Below are 19876 nucleotides of genomic sequence, written 5' to 3' on the forward strand. Positions count from 1 at the left end.
CAGAAAAAAAATTATTTTTAAATCATAAATGTGAGACGTGAAACAGACTTTATGGTATTTTTAGTTATCTATTGTAGAAAATAGTGAGAATTTACTTAATGTTCATTATTCTGATTTTTAAGTTTTAGTTATAGTAATTTAAATATAACCTTCCAAATGTTATTTCTCAATGAATATTTTTACAATAGAAGTTTTAAAAATGTAACTCAAACTTGGAAAAATAGCACCCTCTTTAGGTATTAAACAATGTGGTATTAGGTAAGGTCATAAAATAAACACTGTTGTAGCATTAAAGTACTGCTTTTGCTCTTAGTACACATGCAATTTTAGTATTAGAAATACTACATATATAGGGTGTACCAAAAAAAATTGTATACACACTTTAACAGCCGATAGCTCAATTGATGTTTCTTTCTTTTCAGATTTAACCCATTGGAATTAATAATTATTCAAAGTGTGCATGTATTTTTTGGGGGACACACTATATTTGATATTTGTTAAGTTGAATAATCTATATCTGCCATTTTGATAAGACTCTTAAGCTGTCATTGATGTATATTTGAGCTATATAAGACTATTTTAGTCTTTCCCAAATTGATTAATTGTATTGAGAATAAAAAATGAAGTTTGAACAGTTAAGCTTCTTTGTTTTTAAGAGTATATAAATACATAATTATACATCAGGTATAAATGATTTACAGTTTAAATGTTTTCATTTTAAATATATTGGTTGCAGGACTTTTTCTACTATGATGGGATATAAACTAAATGTCAAAATATAATGTTAGTACTTACATTTTTTAAAGTTGTCTTAAAAGTTTTACTCGTTTAACTTCCCTTCTTTTCCTTTGTGAAACTTGTTATACAGAATATGTATGCATGGGGGACAGTCTTTTTATATATGTTAAAGTTCTTGATGGTATTAGAAACTTTTTTAACAGAAGAAATAATTTATTTTTAGTTCTATAAAAAAATCATGACCTCTTAAATTCTTTAATTTATTGTATGATTTTTTCCCCTAAGAAATTATTTTGTAGGATCCATTTTCTACATTTGTGACACATGTTTGATTTGGATTGATGTCCAAAGTTTCCTAGTTTGGACACATATTTTAATCAATCATAAAAAAATAGATGGATACTTTAGTCGAAATATAAGAACCTATTTTTTATTATATATATTATGTATAATTCTGATACTAATGCTAACCTAATTTTGTTCTTAAAAATTAACTCTTATTTCTTTCTCAGGATATCATGAGGATGCTAAGATAAGCAAAAGATGAAATATATTAAAATATTAAAACATCATGTATTAAAAGCTATTCATTGCTTTATGTGCTCTGATGTCATGTTAATTATTTCATATGTTAATGTGTACATGCTTCTGAAATGTGTGCAGGCACTCGACCTCTAGCTTTGTTCTTTGCAGTGTACCTGAAATGTGCATTTACCCCAATTGAACTGCTCACCCGTCATGTGGTCCATATCTGTGTAACGAGAGATACATAGATGTGTATGGCTACTATATATTTGTTAGCAAGCGGAATGTTCATTACTAATGTAAACTAGGAATGACGGTTTGTTTAATATCCCAGTAAGCATTATTCATAGCAGAGTGCTAATTTCAAATGCTTTTCCATGTATTATAGTACTGTCAAATCTGTCGAAAGGGAGATAATGAAGAACTGCTCCTCCTTTGTGATGGCTGTGACAAAGGCTGTCACACCTACTGCCATAGACCCAAGATTACAACTATACCAGATGGGGACTGGTTTTGCCCAGCTTGCATTGCTAAGGTAAGACCAATGAAAATGAAACCTTTTTTTAAATTGAGGTAACTGGTTAATAATGTTCTGTAAGTTTCAAGTGTGTAACATTATGATTCAACTAGAGGCCCAGTGAACAAAATAGTGCATGGGGGGATGGGGTCCCTCAGCCCAGCCTGCGCCCTCTCACAATCCTGGACCCCACGGGGGATGTCTGACTGCCGGTTTAGAGGTTAGAAGAAAACCTTGTGAGAGAAAAAAAACAAAACAGAGGCCATTCCAGTGAGGAGCTAGGGTTCACTTTCTGCATGAAGATTTGCCAGGCCAGGGAAGAGGGGAGGAAGGAGTGAGTGTGTGTGCGTGTCTGTTCGTGTGTGTGCGTGTGTGTGTGTGTGTGTGTGAGAGAGAGAGAGAGAGAGAGAGAGAGAGAGAGAGAGAGAGAGAGAGCCCCCCCCCCACTCCCCAAAGACTCCAGGCTCTTTTGTTCTAATGCACAAAACTTTGCTTTCCCCACGTTTATCGTATGTCTAAAACACAAATCATAGTGTACTTCAAGCAACATGCGTTAGGGAAGGAGAAGGCAGCCTTAAAGCAAAGGGTGGGGGTGTCAGAAGTGAGGAACTCCTCTCCTCCCCCCAGCTGAACTCCACGGGCGCCTGCCTCTGTGAATCCACATGTATCTCTTGGCGTGTGGGAGGTTAGGGAGCCTTCATTATTCTGGGAGGGGAAGGTCATGGGGACTGCACCCGTGGTATTCGCCCCAAGTTTCATTTCCTCACCCTCCTGGGTCACTTTCCAACCCAGCACTGACCCAGTTAATGGGGTCAGAGGTCTGGGGGCCAGGTGGGCCAGCTCTGAGGTCCCTGTGTCCACGCCCCACCCACTCCAGCTTCCCGCCTACAGGCAGCGGCTCGGGATGTTCCGTCCCGCTGCGCACCAGACTCAATCTGACTGGGTGCACGGAGAGCTTGGGCGGCTCTGCGGCAAGTGGCTCCATGGCTAGCGCCTTTGAATTGCGCACCACTGGGTGGGGGGAGGGGGGGAGCCTCCCCAGAAAGAGGTTTGTCAAAAGCCTTCAGGGACCTGGAGGTTGGCCGGCCAGGGCCTTCCTTACTCCGGCTGCTGGCAGCCGTTCCAACCCCCCGCCCCATCCAACCATACCCGCATTGGCCTGTCACCACCAGTGTCCACTGCCACCCACCCCTGGTTACGTGTTCCCTGTCAGGCGATCAGCACCTGCCAGCCCAGGGGAGGGACCAGGAGGTTGGCCATTCTTAGCTTCAGGTTATCATTTGTAAAAAGGGACAGTATCTGCTTTATGGAAATTTGTGAGGACCAAATACGGTCAGGGGTGTGAAAATTTTAATAACTTAAAAAGTCTGCAACATGTTTATGTTAAACTGTATTTTACAAAATACACATGGCCTCATTTTCACTACTAATGGAAATGGCATTTTTAAAAAAATAAATTTTATTGATTTTTTACAGAGAGGAAGGGAGAGAGATAGAGAGTTAGAAACATCGATGAGAGAGTAACATCAATCAGCTGCCTCCTGCACATCTCCTACTGGGTATGTGTCCGCAACCAAGGTACATGCCCTTGACCGGAATCGAACCTGGGAACCTTGATTCCACAGGCCGACGCTCTATCCACTGAGCCAAACTGGTTAGGGCAGAAATGGCATTTTTTAATTTCTTATTACTTGATCATTTTTATTATATACTAGAGGCCTGGTGCATGAATTCATGCATGGGTAGAGTTCCTCGGCTTGGGCAGCGACCGGGGCTGCTCGGGGCCAGCTGGCGGGAGGAGGGACCACAGGAGGTTGGCTGTGGGAGCGCACTGACCACCAGAGGGCAGCTCCTGTGTTGAGCATATGCCCCTGGTAGTCAGTGCGGGTCATAGCAACCGGTTGACCGGTTGTTCAGTTGACCAGTTGTTCAGTCAACCAGTCTTAACAGTCGCTTAGGCTTTTATATATATAATTAAATGTAATCCAATGATTCTCTTCACTGGTTGTACATAAACTATTTTTTCATTTTATAACTGTCAAGTTGTAGATAGTTTCTCTATACTGTATGAATTATTAACAAGTCACTGTTTAAGTGTTAGAGATATCATCTGATAAGCTATAGGAGGTTTTGTTTTCAGTAAATGTGTACATTAGAATTTTGGTTATCTATAACCAAAGGAGTAGACTAGGAGACAGAAGTTTTATGATCTCATACAAGCCCTTCTAAGTAAATGCAGCTTTCTAAGCCACTGCTTTTTTTGTTTTTTAAATATAGTGAATTAGATTTTGTTTTTACACCAATAAAAAATATTAGAGCATTTGATTTTGATATAAGGATTTTAAATTGAGATTTTAAAATATCTTTCCAGTAATTCATTGTCACTTACAAATATTTATACTATACTCTCAAATGGCTATTTCTGCATGCATCATTGTGATTAAGTATTTTTACTCCATGTGTATGTGTGTATATGCCAATATATACACAGATGCTTTATTGTACTTATAATCACAGAACCACAGAATCAAATCGATGTATGTAAACATATACATATTGATATACACTCATGAACACAGACACAAAAGTTTCAAATTGCATTGCCTACAAAAGCCAGGCAAATGACACGAAAGAGCTGGGACGGTGGCAAACAGGAAGGCCATGCCCTCATTTAAATAGGACAGTCACCATTCAACCCCAGCCAATTGTTATCATATAGACCTGTGTGCAGAATCTACCAGTATTTCAGGACTAGGGATTTTTATGCATGTTTTCCCAAATGTTAACTGTTGGCTACAAATTCAGAATTTCCACAAGCATTATATGAACCAAACAACAACACATGGGCTGTTTACAGCCTGTGAGCCAACAGTTCACAACTTCTGATGTATAAATAGACAAACATAATAGAAATGTGCTCTTGAGTGTGTAATTCAATAGGTTCTGCTTAAGACATACTTAAGTTCCTTTTTGAATTTGGGTTCTTAACAAGATAGAGAGAATGGGTGGCTAGGGGGCATCTCTCTCAGAACAAAGTAATCAGGTAACAGAGTAGTAATATAAAAGCTTACTTTTGAAAGTATGTGTATATGCATGGTCTATAGCAGTAAGCTGATAAACATAATTTATTAAAGAAATACACAGACTTCATTTAAAAAAAAAACACAGCAAAAAAGTCTTTTGCTTCTTTGGTTTAAATTTAATATGGGTTTTTTTTTTAAACTATATTAATTTCTTAGAAAATTATCCCAAATAATATTTTAGTTCAAATAGGAACTAGAAGTTTTAGCCCATAATTTTTGGAATTTTCTTGGTTTTTATTCAATCCAACTTAATGTAATCTAACTTAGTTATTCAGTGTAACAATTTAATTTTTATTAAATGTTCTTTTCTCATTCTAGTAAATATTCTCTTTTTATTTCAGAGCGCTAAACTCAGTGTTATATGAAAACTATAAGATTTTTGTGAATAAAAATTAATAAGTTAAGTGGAGAAGAGACTTAGTAAAACATTTTAATTATTTCAGCTAGTGACAGGGGTTAGTGATTCTTTGATATGGTATCAAGAAGATGTTAGTTTTATGGTTTGCTTTATTATTTTTTTTAATACATTTTATTGATTTTAGAGAGGAAAGGAGAGGGGGAGAGAGAAACATCAATGATGAGAGAGAATCACTGATTGGCTGCCTCCTGCACGCACCCCACTGGGGATCAAGCCCGCAACTCAGGCATGTGCCCTTGGTCGGAATTGAACCTGGGACCCCTTACTCTGCAGGCCGACGCTCTATCCATTGAGCAAAACTGGCTAGGGCATGGTTTGCTTTATTATTTTAGTCATTTAAAATATCTCAACCATACTTTTAGCCACCAATAAGGAACTAAATATTTTTTAAAATTTTATTCTTCAATTACAGATTGCATTCAACACTATTTTGTATTCGTTTCAGGTGTACAGCACAGCAGTTAGAGAATCATATAATTTATAAAGTGTTCCCTAGAACCAAATATTTTTAATTGCTTGATTAAGAGCAATTTTTTAAAAAGTGCTGCTAGAAGAGATCATGAAATTCTCAAAGAAATTGGTATGAACTACAAAGAAATGTTTCTGGCCAAATTTATTGCAAAAATACAGCCAACTTTAAATTATGGCTAGATTAAATATTGACTCTGCATTCTAAGACTTCTTAATAGTATGGGTAAAAGATGAAATAATTTTTTAAAAGAGGGTAAACACTATTCTGGAAAATCAAAACAAAACCCATACATTACCAGTGATTTTGCATATCACTTTTCTCTTATATATTATATTTATTATGATACTCAACTCAAAATTCCATCTTATTTTCCTGTTTCTAAATTGGGTTGGTGTGTTCATTGTTACATCAATGCACTGCCTGCATTTTCAGTTAGATTGCATAAGGCCACATTGAGATTTTCTTTCATGTAATTTGAGAGTTTGAATGACCTTACCAATTGTGTTGTTTACCTTATTTTATAGATGAGGAAAACAGGGCCTTGTACATATTTTTGTATAAAGTCCCATAGCTAGTTACTGACAGAGTCCTAACTGAAATTTTACATGCTTTGATTCCAAATATAATCTATTTAATATTTCTTTATTGTTTTCCTCAAAACAGACGTCTTTTCTTTTTCTTCCTTAGCCTTCACCACTTCTTGGTTCATACCTCAGAACACAAGTTTGTGGAATTCTCTTTTTATAGCGAATGCATTTTTTTTCTTTATCCAGAAAAAAAAAATCAATTTCCAGTAGATTTGATCTTACACAGGACTTTTTCTCTATTGGGTAATTCATGAGCTATTTTTTATGTCTTGGCCTAGCTTTCTAATTACCTTTTCAAACTTTCTTATTAATAAGCTTTATATTTTTATTTCTATTCATCCTTGTTCTTAATTATATTGTGCTTTAAAAGATAGTACTTTTGGCCTGGCTGATGGGGCTCAGTGGTTGAGCGTTGACCTATGAACCAGGAGGTCACAGTTTGGTTCCAGGTTGGGGCACATGCCTGGGTTGCAGGCTTGATCCCCGTGGAGGGCATGCAGGAGGCAGCCCATCAATGATTCTCATCACTGGTGTTTTTCTCCCCCTCTCCCTCCCTCTCTGAAATCAATAACTAACGAACTAACTAACTAAATAAATAAATAAAAAGATAGTCTTTTTGTATCTTTAAACAAGTGACTGAGTGATCTAGATTAAAGGAACACTGCTGATAAGTTCTGTAGTAAAGGTGGGTTACCCTGAAATCAGTGTCTTCACGTTTTAAAATTTCTTAGGATAGATTTTTCAGCCTTATTATAAGAGAACAAATTTGTAGATCTCTTTTGAAAATAATAATATTATTAACTTCCTACCTCATTTACTTTTTTTTTTTTATTAAAGGCAAGTGGTCAAACTCTAAAATTCAAAAAACTTCATGTCAAAGGAAAAAAGACTAGTGATTCAAAGAAAGTAAAGAAAGGACCTTTGACAGGCGATACTGAAGATGAAGACTCTGCATCTGCAAGCAGTTCACTGAAAAGAGGAAACAAAGACCTGAAAAAGAGGAAAATGGAGGAAAGCACTTCCATGAACTTGTCAAAGCAAGAAAGCTTTGCTTCTTCTATTAAAAAACCTAAACAAGATGATTCCAAGGACCTAGCTCTTTGCAGGTATTATTTCAGTTGCTATGCACTACATATTCATGATATCTCATTTTATTTGTTTAGTGACCTTCTCACAATTTGTATAAATAGGAAAATATAAAAGTCTGTAGTACAAGTAAATGTATTATAGAAAACATTATACCCTCCTCTTTTAATAAATTAATTTGCATTGGTTTTCTTGAAAGATTACAAAAGTTACATTTTTAATAAAAATAGATAATTCTACAGCATAGATATTGATTTCAAACATTGTTCTCTTTAGTATGATCCTCACTGAAATGGAAACTCATGAGGATGCATGGCCTTTTCTACTTCCTGTAAACTTGAAACTTGTTCCTGGTTATAAGAAAGTTATTAAGAAGCCTATGGATTTTTCCACAATTAGAGAGAAATTAAGTAGTGGACAGTAAGTAAACCATTACAGTTCAATATTTATTGAATGCTTGATATGTGCTAGATAATTTTCTAGGTAATTTTCTACTGAGCCAAAAATACATTAACTTACAGCAAAGACAGAAGCCCTGACTTTGGAGGGTGTGTGTGTGTGTGTGTGTGTGTGTGTGTGTTGGTGGTGTTGTTTGGTTAGAGTGATATGGTATGGATGACAAGTCAATCACAATTATTTAAATAATTAAAAAGCTGCTTTTGACATTGGAAGGGCACTGAACTCCACCTGGGAGGAGAAGAAAAGTATGGAGGAGAAGAAAAGTATGACATGGGGGTGGCCATCATGTACAAGGGTGTGATGGTCAATTTGCATATTACCTCTTTATTATATAGGATATTATTTAGTTCTTCCTGGCATTCCTTTGGTGAAAATCACCATGCTCCATAATTTACATTCAATTTAGAAGAGTTGAGTAGAACTTAACAGGTAATGAGTGTCCCTCTCTTATAAAATGATTTACTAGATTGACCAAATGACTACTTTATTTCTTTGAAGATTGAAATGTCAGTCTTTCAAAAGATTGTGGTTGTTTTTTTAATTATAGAAAGGACCTGCCCAGAAAACATTATAAAATCAGAAAACATTTATAATCCTTAAACTATTGGCTCTAATGTGAACCAAACAGCAAAATGTATAGATATGGACTAGTTCTCTTGCTTTTTCTGTCTGTCCAAATAATTGGGTGTTTATGGGGTAGTACAATGGACTTTAAATCCCCATGCCAGGATAAGATGTACACAGAGAGACTTGACCATGTTTAAAGTAACTCATGACTCTAACTTCCATGATTCTTTGAATTCCTGGAGAAGATGAACCTCAACCTCCAAACCCCCAAAACAAACAGACTTATGCATTAAGACAGAGTTACCAAAAGAGCTATATAATCAAAGTTCCCTTTTTGAGAATGAATCCTGGTGAATGGAGGAGATCACACGGAGACAGGCAGAGAAACTGTCTGTTCCAATCCTGTTTGTGATGCCAGCTGTGTGAGAGGCAAGATTCAGTGGATTCAGTCTCCTCTAGCGTGAATTGTTCAGTTAAACCCAACCCAATGAGTTGGAACCAAAACCCACAAATAGTATTTCATATTTTTAAACTAGAAGTGGATAGAACAGTGAGGGTTCCTGGAAGGGCCTACTTTAATGAAAACTGCTGGGTTTCATCAGTGCCCATTCTTCTATAAAAGAAGGGCATAGAGTGGGGCTGCTTTATCTCACCCCGAACATTGCCTAGAATTCTCTCCGGGATTCCAGTCTCCTTAACATTAATCATTAACCTTTCCTATGATAAGGAACAGCCTACAGCTTTAAACTGTTGTATACACATGTTATATGATTCCATTTATGAGAAATTTCCAGAGCACAGATGGGTGCTTGCCTGGAGGTAGGAATAGGGAGGAATGGGGAGAGACTGCTTAATGGACAATGTGCTTTGGAACTAGATAGAGGTGGTGATAGGACAGTGTTGTGAATGTACTAAATGCCACTGAATTGTGTACCTTAAAGTAGTTAATTTTGTGTTATGTGAATTTCAACTCAACAAAAAAATAATTTCAAGAAGAACAGGAAATGGATAAGGTTATAAATAAGGCCTGAATTAACTCTGTGAGCTCATTACAGAAAAAGAAATTCTATTTCTTTTATTATCGCACATAAAAAAAGAAGGAGGGAGTGGAAACTGTACAAGTTATTTCATCAAAAAAATACCTCCACTTTAATCAGGTTGCTCAGAGCTTTAGTGTGTGTTGCTAAGGTATTTATAATGGGAAAGTTATCTTAGTACTAGCTTATCATAAGTTGGAATTCATTTAAATTTGAATTTCCATAAGCCCTGAAACAAACCACTTCTTTCTTACCAATAAGTTCAGGCAGATTCATTCACTCTTGTCTTCTCTTTCTCATGTTCGTACAGAAAAAGAGAAGTGGGCTATCCCACTAAAAAAGCACTGAGCCACAGTGTTGCTTACTGAAAGCCAGTTCCTCATGACGCTATCTTGGGTGAAGGGGCAGCACGTGCTTTTTTTTGGATCATCATACTCCCAATACTTGAGCACAATAGTATATTAAAGAGAGAAGAAGAGAAATGGGATGTATGTAGAAGGCACAGAGCAAGTACCATGTTGACAGTGCATAGGAAGCACTTATATCTAGTGCAAATATTTTGAATGTGAACAATAGGGGTACTGTGAGCGATACAGTTGGTCAGAGGTGTTAATAAATGAATCAAATGGGAAGAGTCCTGTAACAGAATTGTGATATAGGTAAACCAGGAAATTGGATGTGAGGGAAATGCTAGTAAGTTGAAATTTATCTTGTTTTTCAGAGAAATCTGTTTTTCCATTTCATCTGTCTTTAAATCCTATGTGGTTCAGACCACATGCAATTATTTTACATATTCCATGTATAAGAGGGTATAATATGCTTTCTATCACTTTAAATGCAGGTATCCTAATCTTTTTCTTTTCCCTTTCAGTTTTCCTTTTTATTTTACCTTTTATTACCTCTTTATTTGGTTACAAAACAAAACCTCCCTACAAAAGCAACCTCTAAGTCATGTGTTTTCTTTCAGGTATCCGAGCCCTGAGTACTTTGCTCTGGATGTCAGGCTTGTGTTTGACAACTGTGAAACATTTAATGAAGATGATTCTGACATAGGCAGAGCTGGCCACAGTATGAGGAAGTATTTTGAAAAAAAGTGGACAGATACTTTCAAAGTGAGCTGAAGTTATAATCTCTCTTTTTTTTTCCTTTTAAACAAGGACAAATGAGACCAGCAATGTGAACTGAATTTACATAAATGTGCAAGGCACATATATAATGACTTTTTTTCCTTAAAATAAGTATCACAAAAAAAAAAGTATCAGAAGAATGATACCATTTTTAAAGGCTTCACTCCTACAACAACCAAGGCCCTTGGTTATTGGTTTGTGTGATTTATCAGCTAATTTAGGTAGAACAGGGAAGCACACCCAAAGAATTTTCAAAGGAAAGGGTGTTATAGTGCAATAGCAATTAAAATATATCAAATCGCACTGAATATTCAACACCAGAGCTCTAACGTGGGAAATGGTTCTCCTTTCCCTCTCAATAAATATCTATTTTTCATTTTTTTACTTTGTAGTTTATTTTTTAGTGAATGTATTTAATTTTATGAATTATTTATGATTAAACCACATCCAGAATCTTCGTTTTCTGTGAAAAGGAAGAACTAGTAAATTGCTTTAAATCTTGAAAATACAACAAGGAATGTTTTAAAATATAAAACAAAGCCAAGTTAAACTGTTTACACTGATGTGCTATAAAAGCACCAAAAATAAACTTTACTGTAGAGTTACAAGTACATTTATATATATATATATATGTTGCTGCATCACTTGTGTAGTTAAATTGTATTTCAAGACAGTGAAGAAAAGTTGACATGTATATACTGTTCATTATTGTTTATATTAAGTCTTGCTTTAAATATGTATTATGTGTATATATTGTTTGCAGACATTATTGTTTATGCCTTAGAAGGACTGTAGCATTTTATTTTAGTCTGAAGGTAATTACAGCTCTACAGCTTGTACAGTAATTATCCTCTACCAACACTGTGGCGTCTCCTTGATCTTGGTAGTGCCTGCCTTTGAAACAGGGTGTAGGGGATATTAGTTTTTCATTTTTCTATTTTGTTATATAATTTTAAGCCACCAGGGCCCAAATTAAAGTATAATCATTTGTATCCATGTGGAATAAAATTGTGACAATTTCCTACACACACAGTATTTTTTCATAGAAACATTTCCCTCCCATTTGCCTTGCCTCAGAAATAAATTTAAAAGACATTTGTAACCACTGTGTTTTATCTACTGTGTGTTGTGGTGGCCTGTTGGAGGCAAATAGATCAGACTTTTTTTTGTATCTATGTAAGAGTACTTGAAGTTTTATTTAAAATAAAATGTTGTGGAAAAGGTAGCATTCTTTTTTTTAGGAGTGTTATTTTTCACTACTATGTGTGGCACGGATACAATAAAAGACTTTTACAAACTAGCTTTTAGTTTTTCTTAATCTGAAAATATAGTTTTTCCAAAAATCAATTAATTTAAATTTGATTTTTATAGAATCATAAGGGAGGAGCAGCAGAATGTGGTTCAAAGAATATTGAGCTGGGGGAAGGTGGGGTGGTATTAAGTCACGTGATAGAACTTTCATGAGTCTCTGAAACTCTCTGGACCACGTTTTATTGTTTGGTTGTTGGTTTTCTACATTTTCAATATGAAAATATTAAAATAAATTTTAAGGTGTTGTTCTGATAAGAAATGTCTCTATTGGTAGACACATAACCCCATGATCCCTAAGAAATTTCGATCATATAAATTAGTCTAATAAGTCATGAGACACGAAGTGCAGCACTCATGAGAAGTGACGTGACACCTTGCTGGGCTCTGGAATCACCGGCGAACACGACAGACTCAGGAACGGCCTTATGGAGCCTGTTGCCTAGTGCAGAAGTGGCCCTTAGATAAAGTTCTTAGAAAATGGCTTTTAATGGTGAAGGGAGAATAAAAAAGTTTTGAAGAAAATATTCTTAAATTGAAAATGCTTCAAAGCCACAGAGTATTTTCTAAAATCCCTAGACTGTTTGTGAAGACTTACATAAAAATCAGCTGTTATTATGTAAATATGTCAGTTTCTGTTAACCAAATATTGTGGTGATGCCTTAAGGGGCCGGTGCTTAATCAAAAAATACCATGTGGAGCAGGACACAACGTGGTGCTATGAAAAAAGTCTTTGGTTTTGTGTTTATAGAACCACCAGATGCTTCCTGTGACGTCTTCTTCAGGAGGGCTTTTTGCCTTAGGGATGATACATGCTTATGGTAATTTATATTCGATGGTACATAAGTGGCTTATTTGATGATAACGTCTGTTGTTTGAGAGGCTTATACTGAGAAATAAAACATACACACACACACAAAAGAACAATTTTTCAAGAGTGATCATTTTCTTTTAAAAATAAGATATCCTGCCCAGCAAGTGTGGCTCAGTGTTTGAATGTCAACCTATGGACCAGGAGGTTACAGTTTGATTCCCAGTCAGGGCACATGCTCTGGATTACTAGCTCAATCCCCAGTAGGGGGCATGCAGGAGGCAGCTGATTGATGATTCTCTCATCATTTATGTTTCTATCTCTCTCTCTCCCTTCCTCTTTCTGAAATCAATAAAAACATTTTTAAAAAATTTAAAAAATAAGATATCCTTGGGTAAAGCCAATTACTATATTATGAGGATGTTGTAGCACCCCTAAGGGATAGCCAATACCTAGCACCAACTCACCAACAATGTAACTGTGGCATCTTAGAAGTAGACCCTTCAGCCCAAGGCAAACATTCAGATGACTGGAGCCCCCCACCGACATCTTGACTGCAACTTCACAAGAGACCCTTAGCCAAAACTACCCAGCTAGGACACTCCTGAATTCCTGACCCACAAAAAAAGATGAGGTAATAAAGGTTTGTTATTGTTTTAAGCCACTCAGTTTTGCGTAATTTGTTGCTGTGGCCACTTTCTCTAGGATGTTATGTAAGGAGGCTCTGTGCTCTCCAGGCAACCACTTTACACTCCAACAAGCAGTGGAGGAGGATTCGTTTTCCCCACCTCCCAACTGATGTTCACTGTTTGTTTGGATTATTTTTCCCTAATAATTAATTACAGAGTTTGAATTTGAGTAATGTGTTTCAAAAACTATCAAGCAGTTTCTCTAGTCATATTAGCAGCTTCAACTTTGATTTGCCTTTTGAAATTTTTGTTTTATGTAGATACTAGAGGCCCGGTGCACAAAATTCGTGCAGGGGGCAGGGTGTGTTTCCCTCAGCCCAGCCTGCACCCTCTCCAATCTGGGATCCCTCTCACAATCCAGGACTGCTGGCTCCCAACCGCTCGCCTGCCTGCCTGATTGCCCCTAATCCAGTGGTCAGCAAACTGCAGCCCCTTCAGTGTGGCTCTTCCACAAAACACCACGTGTGGGCGTGCACGTACAGTGCGATTGAAACTTCGTGGCCACACTCAAGGGGCCAAAGAGCCGCATGTGGCTTACGAGCCACAGTTTGCCAACCACTGCCCTAACCACTCCCCTGCCAGCCTGATCGACACCTAACTGCTCCCCTGCCAGCACAATTGCCCCTAACTGCCCTCCCCTGCTGGCCTGGTCGCCCCCAACTGTGCTCCCCTGCAGGGCTGGTCCCCCCCAACTGCCCTCCCCTGCAGGCCTGGTCCCCCTGCAACTGCCCTCCCCTGCAGGGCTGGTCCCCCACAACTGTGCTCCCCTGCAGGCCCGGTTGCCCCCAACTGCCCTCCCCTGCAGGCCTGGTCCCCCCGCAACTGCCCTCCCCTGCTGGCCTGGTCGCCCCCAACTGCCCTCCCCTGCCAGCCATCTTGTGGCGGCCATCATGTGTCCACATGGCGTGGCCATCTTGTGTGTTGGAGTGATGGTCAACTTGCATATTACTCTTTTATTAGATAGGATTGTATCTAACCCTATCTGCTTTCCAGCAACTAAGGTTTCCAGTGTCATGATATCTAGGAAAAGAGACGGAATCACCTGAAAGATGCCAGGTGAGCACAGAGTCAACACAGTGAGAAAGTTGTTCTTAGGAGTGTTTTATCCAGGTATTGGTTGGGGCAGGGGAACCAGCCCTTTTCCATAACACTGCAAAGCACAGTGGAATCCCTGTACCTGACAACTCCTGGGCCTGCTGGACAATGCACATAAACTGCTGAACAATGCACATAAACAGCACGTCCTGCCCCTCATCGCCTCCTTTTGCTCTGTGTCATGATGTCTATCCTCATTTTTTGTTCCTGAGAAATTGAAATATCTCAGATTTCTTTATTATCACATTTTCTCGTTCTGCCTATTTAAAGTTATAACTAGCCATCTGATCGGAATTCTGGGTATTTTCCAAGTTCATCATGAGTCAGATGTTTATCGACATCCTCTTGTTGTTTACATAGAAATTCTTGTGCATTATGTATGGATATAATTTATTTTCTTCTCCTTTCCAAATTTCTGTGAGCAGCTAGAATTCATATTCCCCCTTTACTAAGAGTATTACTATTATGGGCTGTGTATCTTCCATTCTCACCTAACATAGTTCCTCAAGAGATTGTGATGTACACATTTTTAAACACCCAGCATCTAGTATAATATCTGACTTATTAAAGGTACCTAATAAAACTTTGCCAATAAAGCCTTCTAATCAAGGAGAATATTCAAAAGTATGTGCCACATCTGAAAGCAATACTAAAATTCGGGTTCTAAGTATATTTTAGGTAACAACTATGCCAGAATAAAAGTTTATCCAAAATTGTTTTCAAAAGAACAGTTCTTATTGTATGTATATTTGGACTATAATTCATGAGTATGCAATCATATTACTTTATAATATCTTGAAGCTTAGTCATGTTCTGATAGAGTATACCTCTTTTTTGGGACATGTTGAAAAGGCTCATCCTATATAATAAAAGGCTAATATGCAAACTGTCCCCTCCGGAGTTTGACCAACCAGGAGTTTGATCACTCGCTATGATGTGTGCTGACTACCAAGGGGCAGTGCGGAACGCAGAAAGGCCCTGGCCAGCAGCCGGGGAAGGAAGGTCCCGATCGGCCTTGATCATGGGCCAGGCTTAGGGACCCTAACCATGCATGAATTTCATGTACCGGGCCTCTAGTGTCAATAATAAAGGGACCTAACTAACAGGTCCCAGTTAAATTCAATAGCTGAAAAAGAATGGGTCATCTAATACAAGTGGAATTTCTTTGTAACTTTCCAGATTCCTTCTCTCTGGTCTTTGTCTTTGACCTCAGCCCCTTCCAAGAAGGACTCTAACTTTGATCTCATTTCCTTTCAAAGGGGTCAACATCTGCCATTATGGTAAAATCATTAATACCATAAAATCAGAGACTTCTAGCTTTCCATCTTCCTGGGCACGTGGCAAAATTGTATTTCCTATACTCCGTGTGGTTGAATGGGGCCATTTGACTTGTAGTTCTGGCCAAAGATATTTGAATGCAAATACGCATCTCTTGCAAGCCAACCATTTAATTTTTCTTTTTTCCCCCTGGTACAGCAACTGGTAATGTTCAAAATGATTCATGCTCTGTTAGCCTAGTTCTCAAATAACTATGATGAACAGAATTCCCTACCAATTCACAATGGACATACAGCATATTCAAGAAATAACTTTCTTGCTTTAAGTCTTTGAGATATTGGGATTCATTGTTATTGCACCATATTCCAGCCTATCCTGATGTTCACAGAATGGCTATCAAACCACTGGACTAGAAGTGGGGAGGGAGAAAGTAGGCTTCGTAAGACTTATCCCATTTCTGTATCCTACACCTAAAAAGGGGTCGTAGAAAAGAACTAGAATGCACAATAGAGGAAAGTGCGATAAAAGATTAAAAGGATCTTGGGAAAGCAAGTAGATTGAACTGGAGTACTCTACTATTGTCAGAAAAGACTACTAATGTATATCACCCTAGGTTCAAAAGGGGAAACACTGCTTTTGAAAAATGTAATAATGAAAAACAGACACTGAGAAAAATGGAGGTGCTGGAGGGCCTTCTAAAACTGGGATGCTGTGAATTTGTGTGGAAGATGCCTTATGATATTTGGAGACTCAAATTGTAATCCACCTACAGGAGCATAATAGGATTTTATTAGTGCAAAGAAGCTCTGGGCTTCAGTCAAAGCAGTGCTTAGAGGGATTTCAAATTCATAACCTAAACTTCCAACAGAAAAAGATAAGCAAACAACCTAAAGCAAGCAGAAGGAAAGACATAGTGGTTAGAGCAGAAATTAATGGAACATTACAAAAAAGAATAGAGAAAAGCAATTAAGCCAAAAATTGGAAAGAGCAACAAAATTGACAAAGCTTTCCCTAAACTGGCTGAGAAAAAGAAGACTCAAATTACTAAAGTCAGGAATGAGGGAACATTGCTACTGACCTTATGGAAATAAAAACAATTATAAGTGAATACTATGAACAATGAATGCCAACAATGAAAAAATTCTGAAAATAAAATTAAGAGAACAATTTCATTTATAATAGCATCAAAAGAATAAAATACTTGGGAATAAATTTTAACAAAAGTGCAAATGTGTGTCCTATTGACTAAAACACTGTGGAAACAAAACCTAAATAAATGAAAAGACATACCATGTTTATAGATTGGAAGACAATATTGTTAAGAAGGCAATAATCTTCAAATTGGTCTACAAATTCACAATGCCTATCAAAGTCCCAGATGGCTTTTTGGCAGAAATTGACAATCTATTCTTAAAATTTATATAGAAATTCAAGAGACCAAAAATAGCCAAAACAATCTTGAAAAAGAGCAAAATCAGAGGACTTAACACTTGGCCAATTTCAAAAAGCACTACAGGTGTCAGTAATCAAGAAAGTGTGATGCTGGTATAAGGAGACTCATATAATCAGTGAAAAAAATTGAGAATCCAGAAACCAGACTGAATCGTTATATCAAATTGATTTTGACAAGGATGCCAAGACAATTCAAGGGGAAAACAGTCTTTTCAACAAGTGGTGCTGGAATAACTGGATACTCACATGCAAAAGAATAAAGTTGGACCGCTCCTTTACAACTCATACAAAAATTAACTAAATGGATCACAGACCTAAATATCAAAGCAAAAACAATAAAACCCAGGAGAATGCTTTAGAACACTATAAAGTGCATTATTGCCTAATCACTATGCTGTACCCCTGAAACCAATACAAAATAATATTGAATGTAAACTGTAATTGAAAAATAAATTTTTTAAATTCAAAATAAAAATGAATGTACTTGCAAAATAATGCATATAGGTGTAAAATCTTTGTGACCTTGAGTTAGACAAAACCTTCTCATATACTATACCAAAACCACAAGTGACAAAAAAATAAATAAATAAATAAATTGAACTTCATCTAAATTAAAAGTTTGTGCTGCAAATAATACCTTCAAGAAAGTGGGAAGACAACAATAATATTCTAAAATGAGATTGTGATGATTATTGCACATCTTTGTAAATATACTGAAAAGCATCAAATACAAAAGACTCATTGGCTCACTTGAGTTTCAAGGTGATACAATCATTGTAGGTGTGGACAAAGATGTTTCCTGTTTCCTAAGGGAATATGCCTGAGGAATTAGGAAGTCACAGGAAAGGTGAGTCATATTAAATATTTTCCAGGCAGAACAATGAGAGTCCAGGCCTGGTACCTATTGGTCTGACAGAAAACTATCTCTTGGGTATAATTCTACACAGATAAAGGTGAATAAGATTGTTTAAACTGTGAATGCTTGTGTCAGTGCTGGAAACATTTCCATAGAAAATGTCACAAGATAAGACAGAAAAACAAATGTCTGGGTAGTTTTCTTTGGACAAGAGAATTTGATATAACAGATTCCTTTTAATTTTTATAACTTTAGACTTCAATTTTCAAGGAAATGTAACCTTTGGATCTAATTTCACCCTGTGAATTTCATATTGAGAAGTGGTTTATGTTCATTTTATGTTGGTCCTTTTGTTATTGCAGTATCTTAATTTACTCTCATTGTATAATCTCTCATAAGCAAATTTGGACAATATGGCTTCACATAATTTAGAATCAGAACTAGATTAGGGAGTAAATGGTAAGGTTTGAGCACAGCATGGCCTCAGAATCTAATTAATACATTGTTCTGGTCCAAATCAGAGCTTTCGGGAGCAAAATCAACACTGACCTCTATAGATTAAAATCGGCTCACAGAAGAACAATAGTTGGCCTTAGGGTAGTGACTTTATGCAGGTTAGTGGCAAGACAGTCCAGAAACTTCAGACTTCCTGCAGTACCTTCAAGAGATAGCCACACTCCTGGCTAGCTTTGCTCAATGGATTAAGTGAAGAGAAGAAAAAGCTGCCGAATGTTTGGGGTTGTTTGTATGGAAAATAATACAATAATTAATAAATAATAATGCAATAATAAATTCTGTGTTTCACATAAAACCATAAACCTACTTTTTTAAAATTAATTAAATCTTTATTGTTCAGATTATTACATTTTTTCCCCCCATAACTCCCCTCCACCCAGTTCCCACCCCACCCGCCTCCCTCACTCCCCATCCACTGTCCTCATCCATAGGTGCACGATTTTTATCCAGTCTCTTCCCGCATCCCCCTCGCCCCTTTTTCCCTCAAAAATAGCCCGTCCATTCCCTTTCTATGCCCCTGATTCTATTATAATCACCAGTTCATTCTGTTCATCAGATTATTCACTTGATTTTCAGATTCTCTTGTTGATTGATGTGTATTTGTTGTTCATAATTTGTATCTTTACCTTTTTCTTCTTCTTCCTCTTCTTAAAGGATACCTTTCAGCATTTCATATAATACTGGTTTGGTGGTGATGAACTCCTTTAGCTTGTTCTTATCTGTGAAGATCTTTATCTGACCTTCAATTCTGAATGATAGCTTTGCTGGATAAAGTAATCTTGGTTGTAGGTTCTTGGCATTCATCACTTTGAATATTTCTTGCCACTCCCTTCTGGCCTGCAAAGTTTCTGTTGAGAAATCAGCTGACAGTCGTATGGGTATTCCCTTGTAGGTAACTGAGTTTCTTTCCCTTGCTGCTTTTAAGATTCTCTCTTTATCGTTTGCTCTTGGCATTTTAATTATGATGTGTCATTGTGTGGTCCTCTTTGGATTCCTTTTGTTTGGCGTTCTCTGTGCTTCCTGGACTTGTAAGTCTATTTCTTCCACCAGGTAGGGGAAGTTTTCTGTCATTATTTCTTCAAATAGGTTTCCAATATCTTGCTCTCTCTCTTCTTCTGGCATTCCTATAATTCTGATGTTGGTACACTTGAAGCTGTCCCAGAGGCTCCTTACACTATCTTCGTATTTTTGGATTCTTTTTTTCATTTTGCTTTTCTGGTTGGGTGTTTTTTGCTTCTTTGTATTTCAAATCTTT

At 37.1% G+C, this 19876-nt stretch overlaps 1 protein-coding gene across 2 annotated transcripts in view; it reads left to right on the forward strand.

The window, feature by feature from the left end:
* Positions 1-19876, forward strand: part of BAZ2B (bromodomain adjacent to zinc finger domain 2B) — a 180848-nt gene that overhangs the window by 112186 nt on the left and 48786 nt on the right. Inside the window, exons 33-36 of one of the 2 annotated variants that reach the window (XM_036318585.1) lie at positions 1652-1798; positions 7178-7446; positions 7703-7846; positions 10457-11916. In XM_036318585.1, coding sequence (XP_036174478.1) covers positions 1652-1798; positions 7178-7446; positions 7703-7846; positions 10457-10610 — 714 coding nt within the window. In that variant the 3' untranslated portion in view covers positions 10611-11916. Of the gene's footprint in view, positions 1-1651; positions 1799-7177; positions 7447-7702; positions 7847-10456; positions 11917-19876 lie in introns of those variants that run through there. The other variant, XM_036318584.1, reaches the window with a different exon arrangement.

The sequence above is a fragment of the Myotis myotis genome, unplaced genomic scaffold (genome assembly GCF_014108235.1).
Source record: "Myotis myotis isolate mMyoMyo1 unplaced genomic scaffold, mMyoMyo1.p scaffold_m19_p_8, whole genome shotgun sequence".
NCBI classification, from domain to species: domain Eukaryota; kingdom Metazoa; phylum Chordata; class Mammalia; order Chiroptera; family Vespertilionidae; genus Myotis; species Myotis myotis.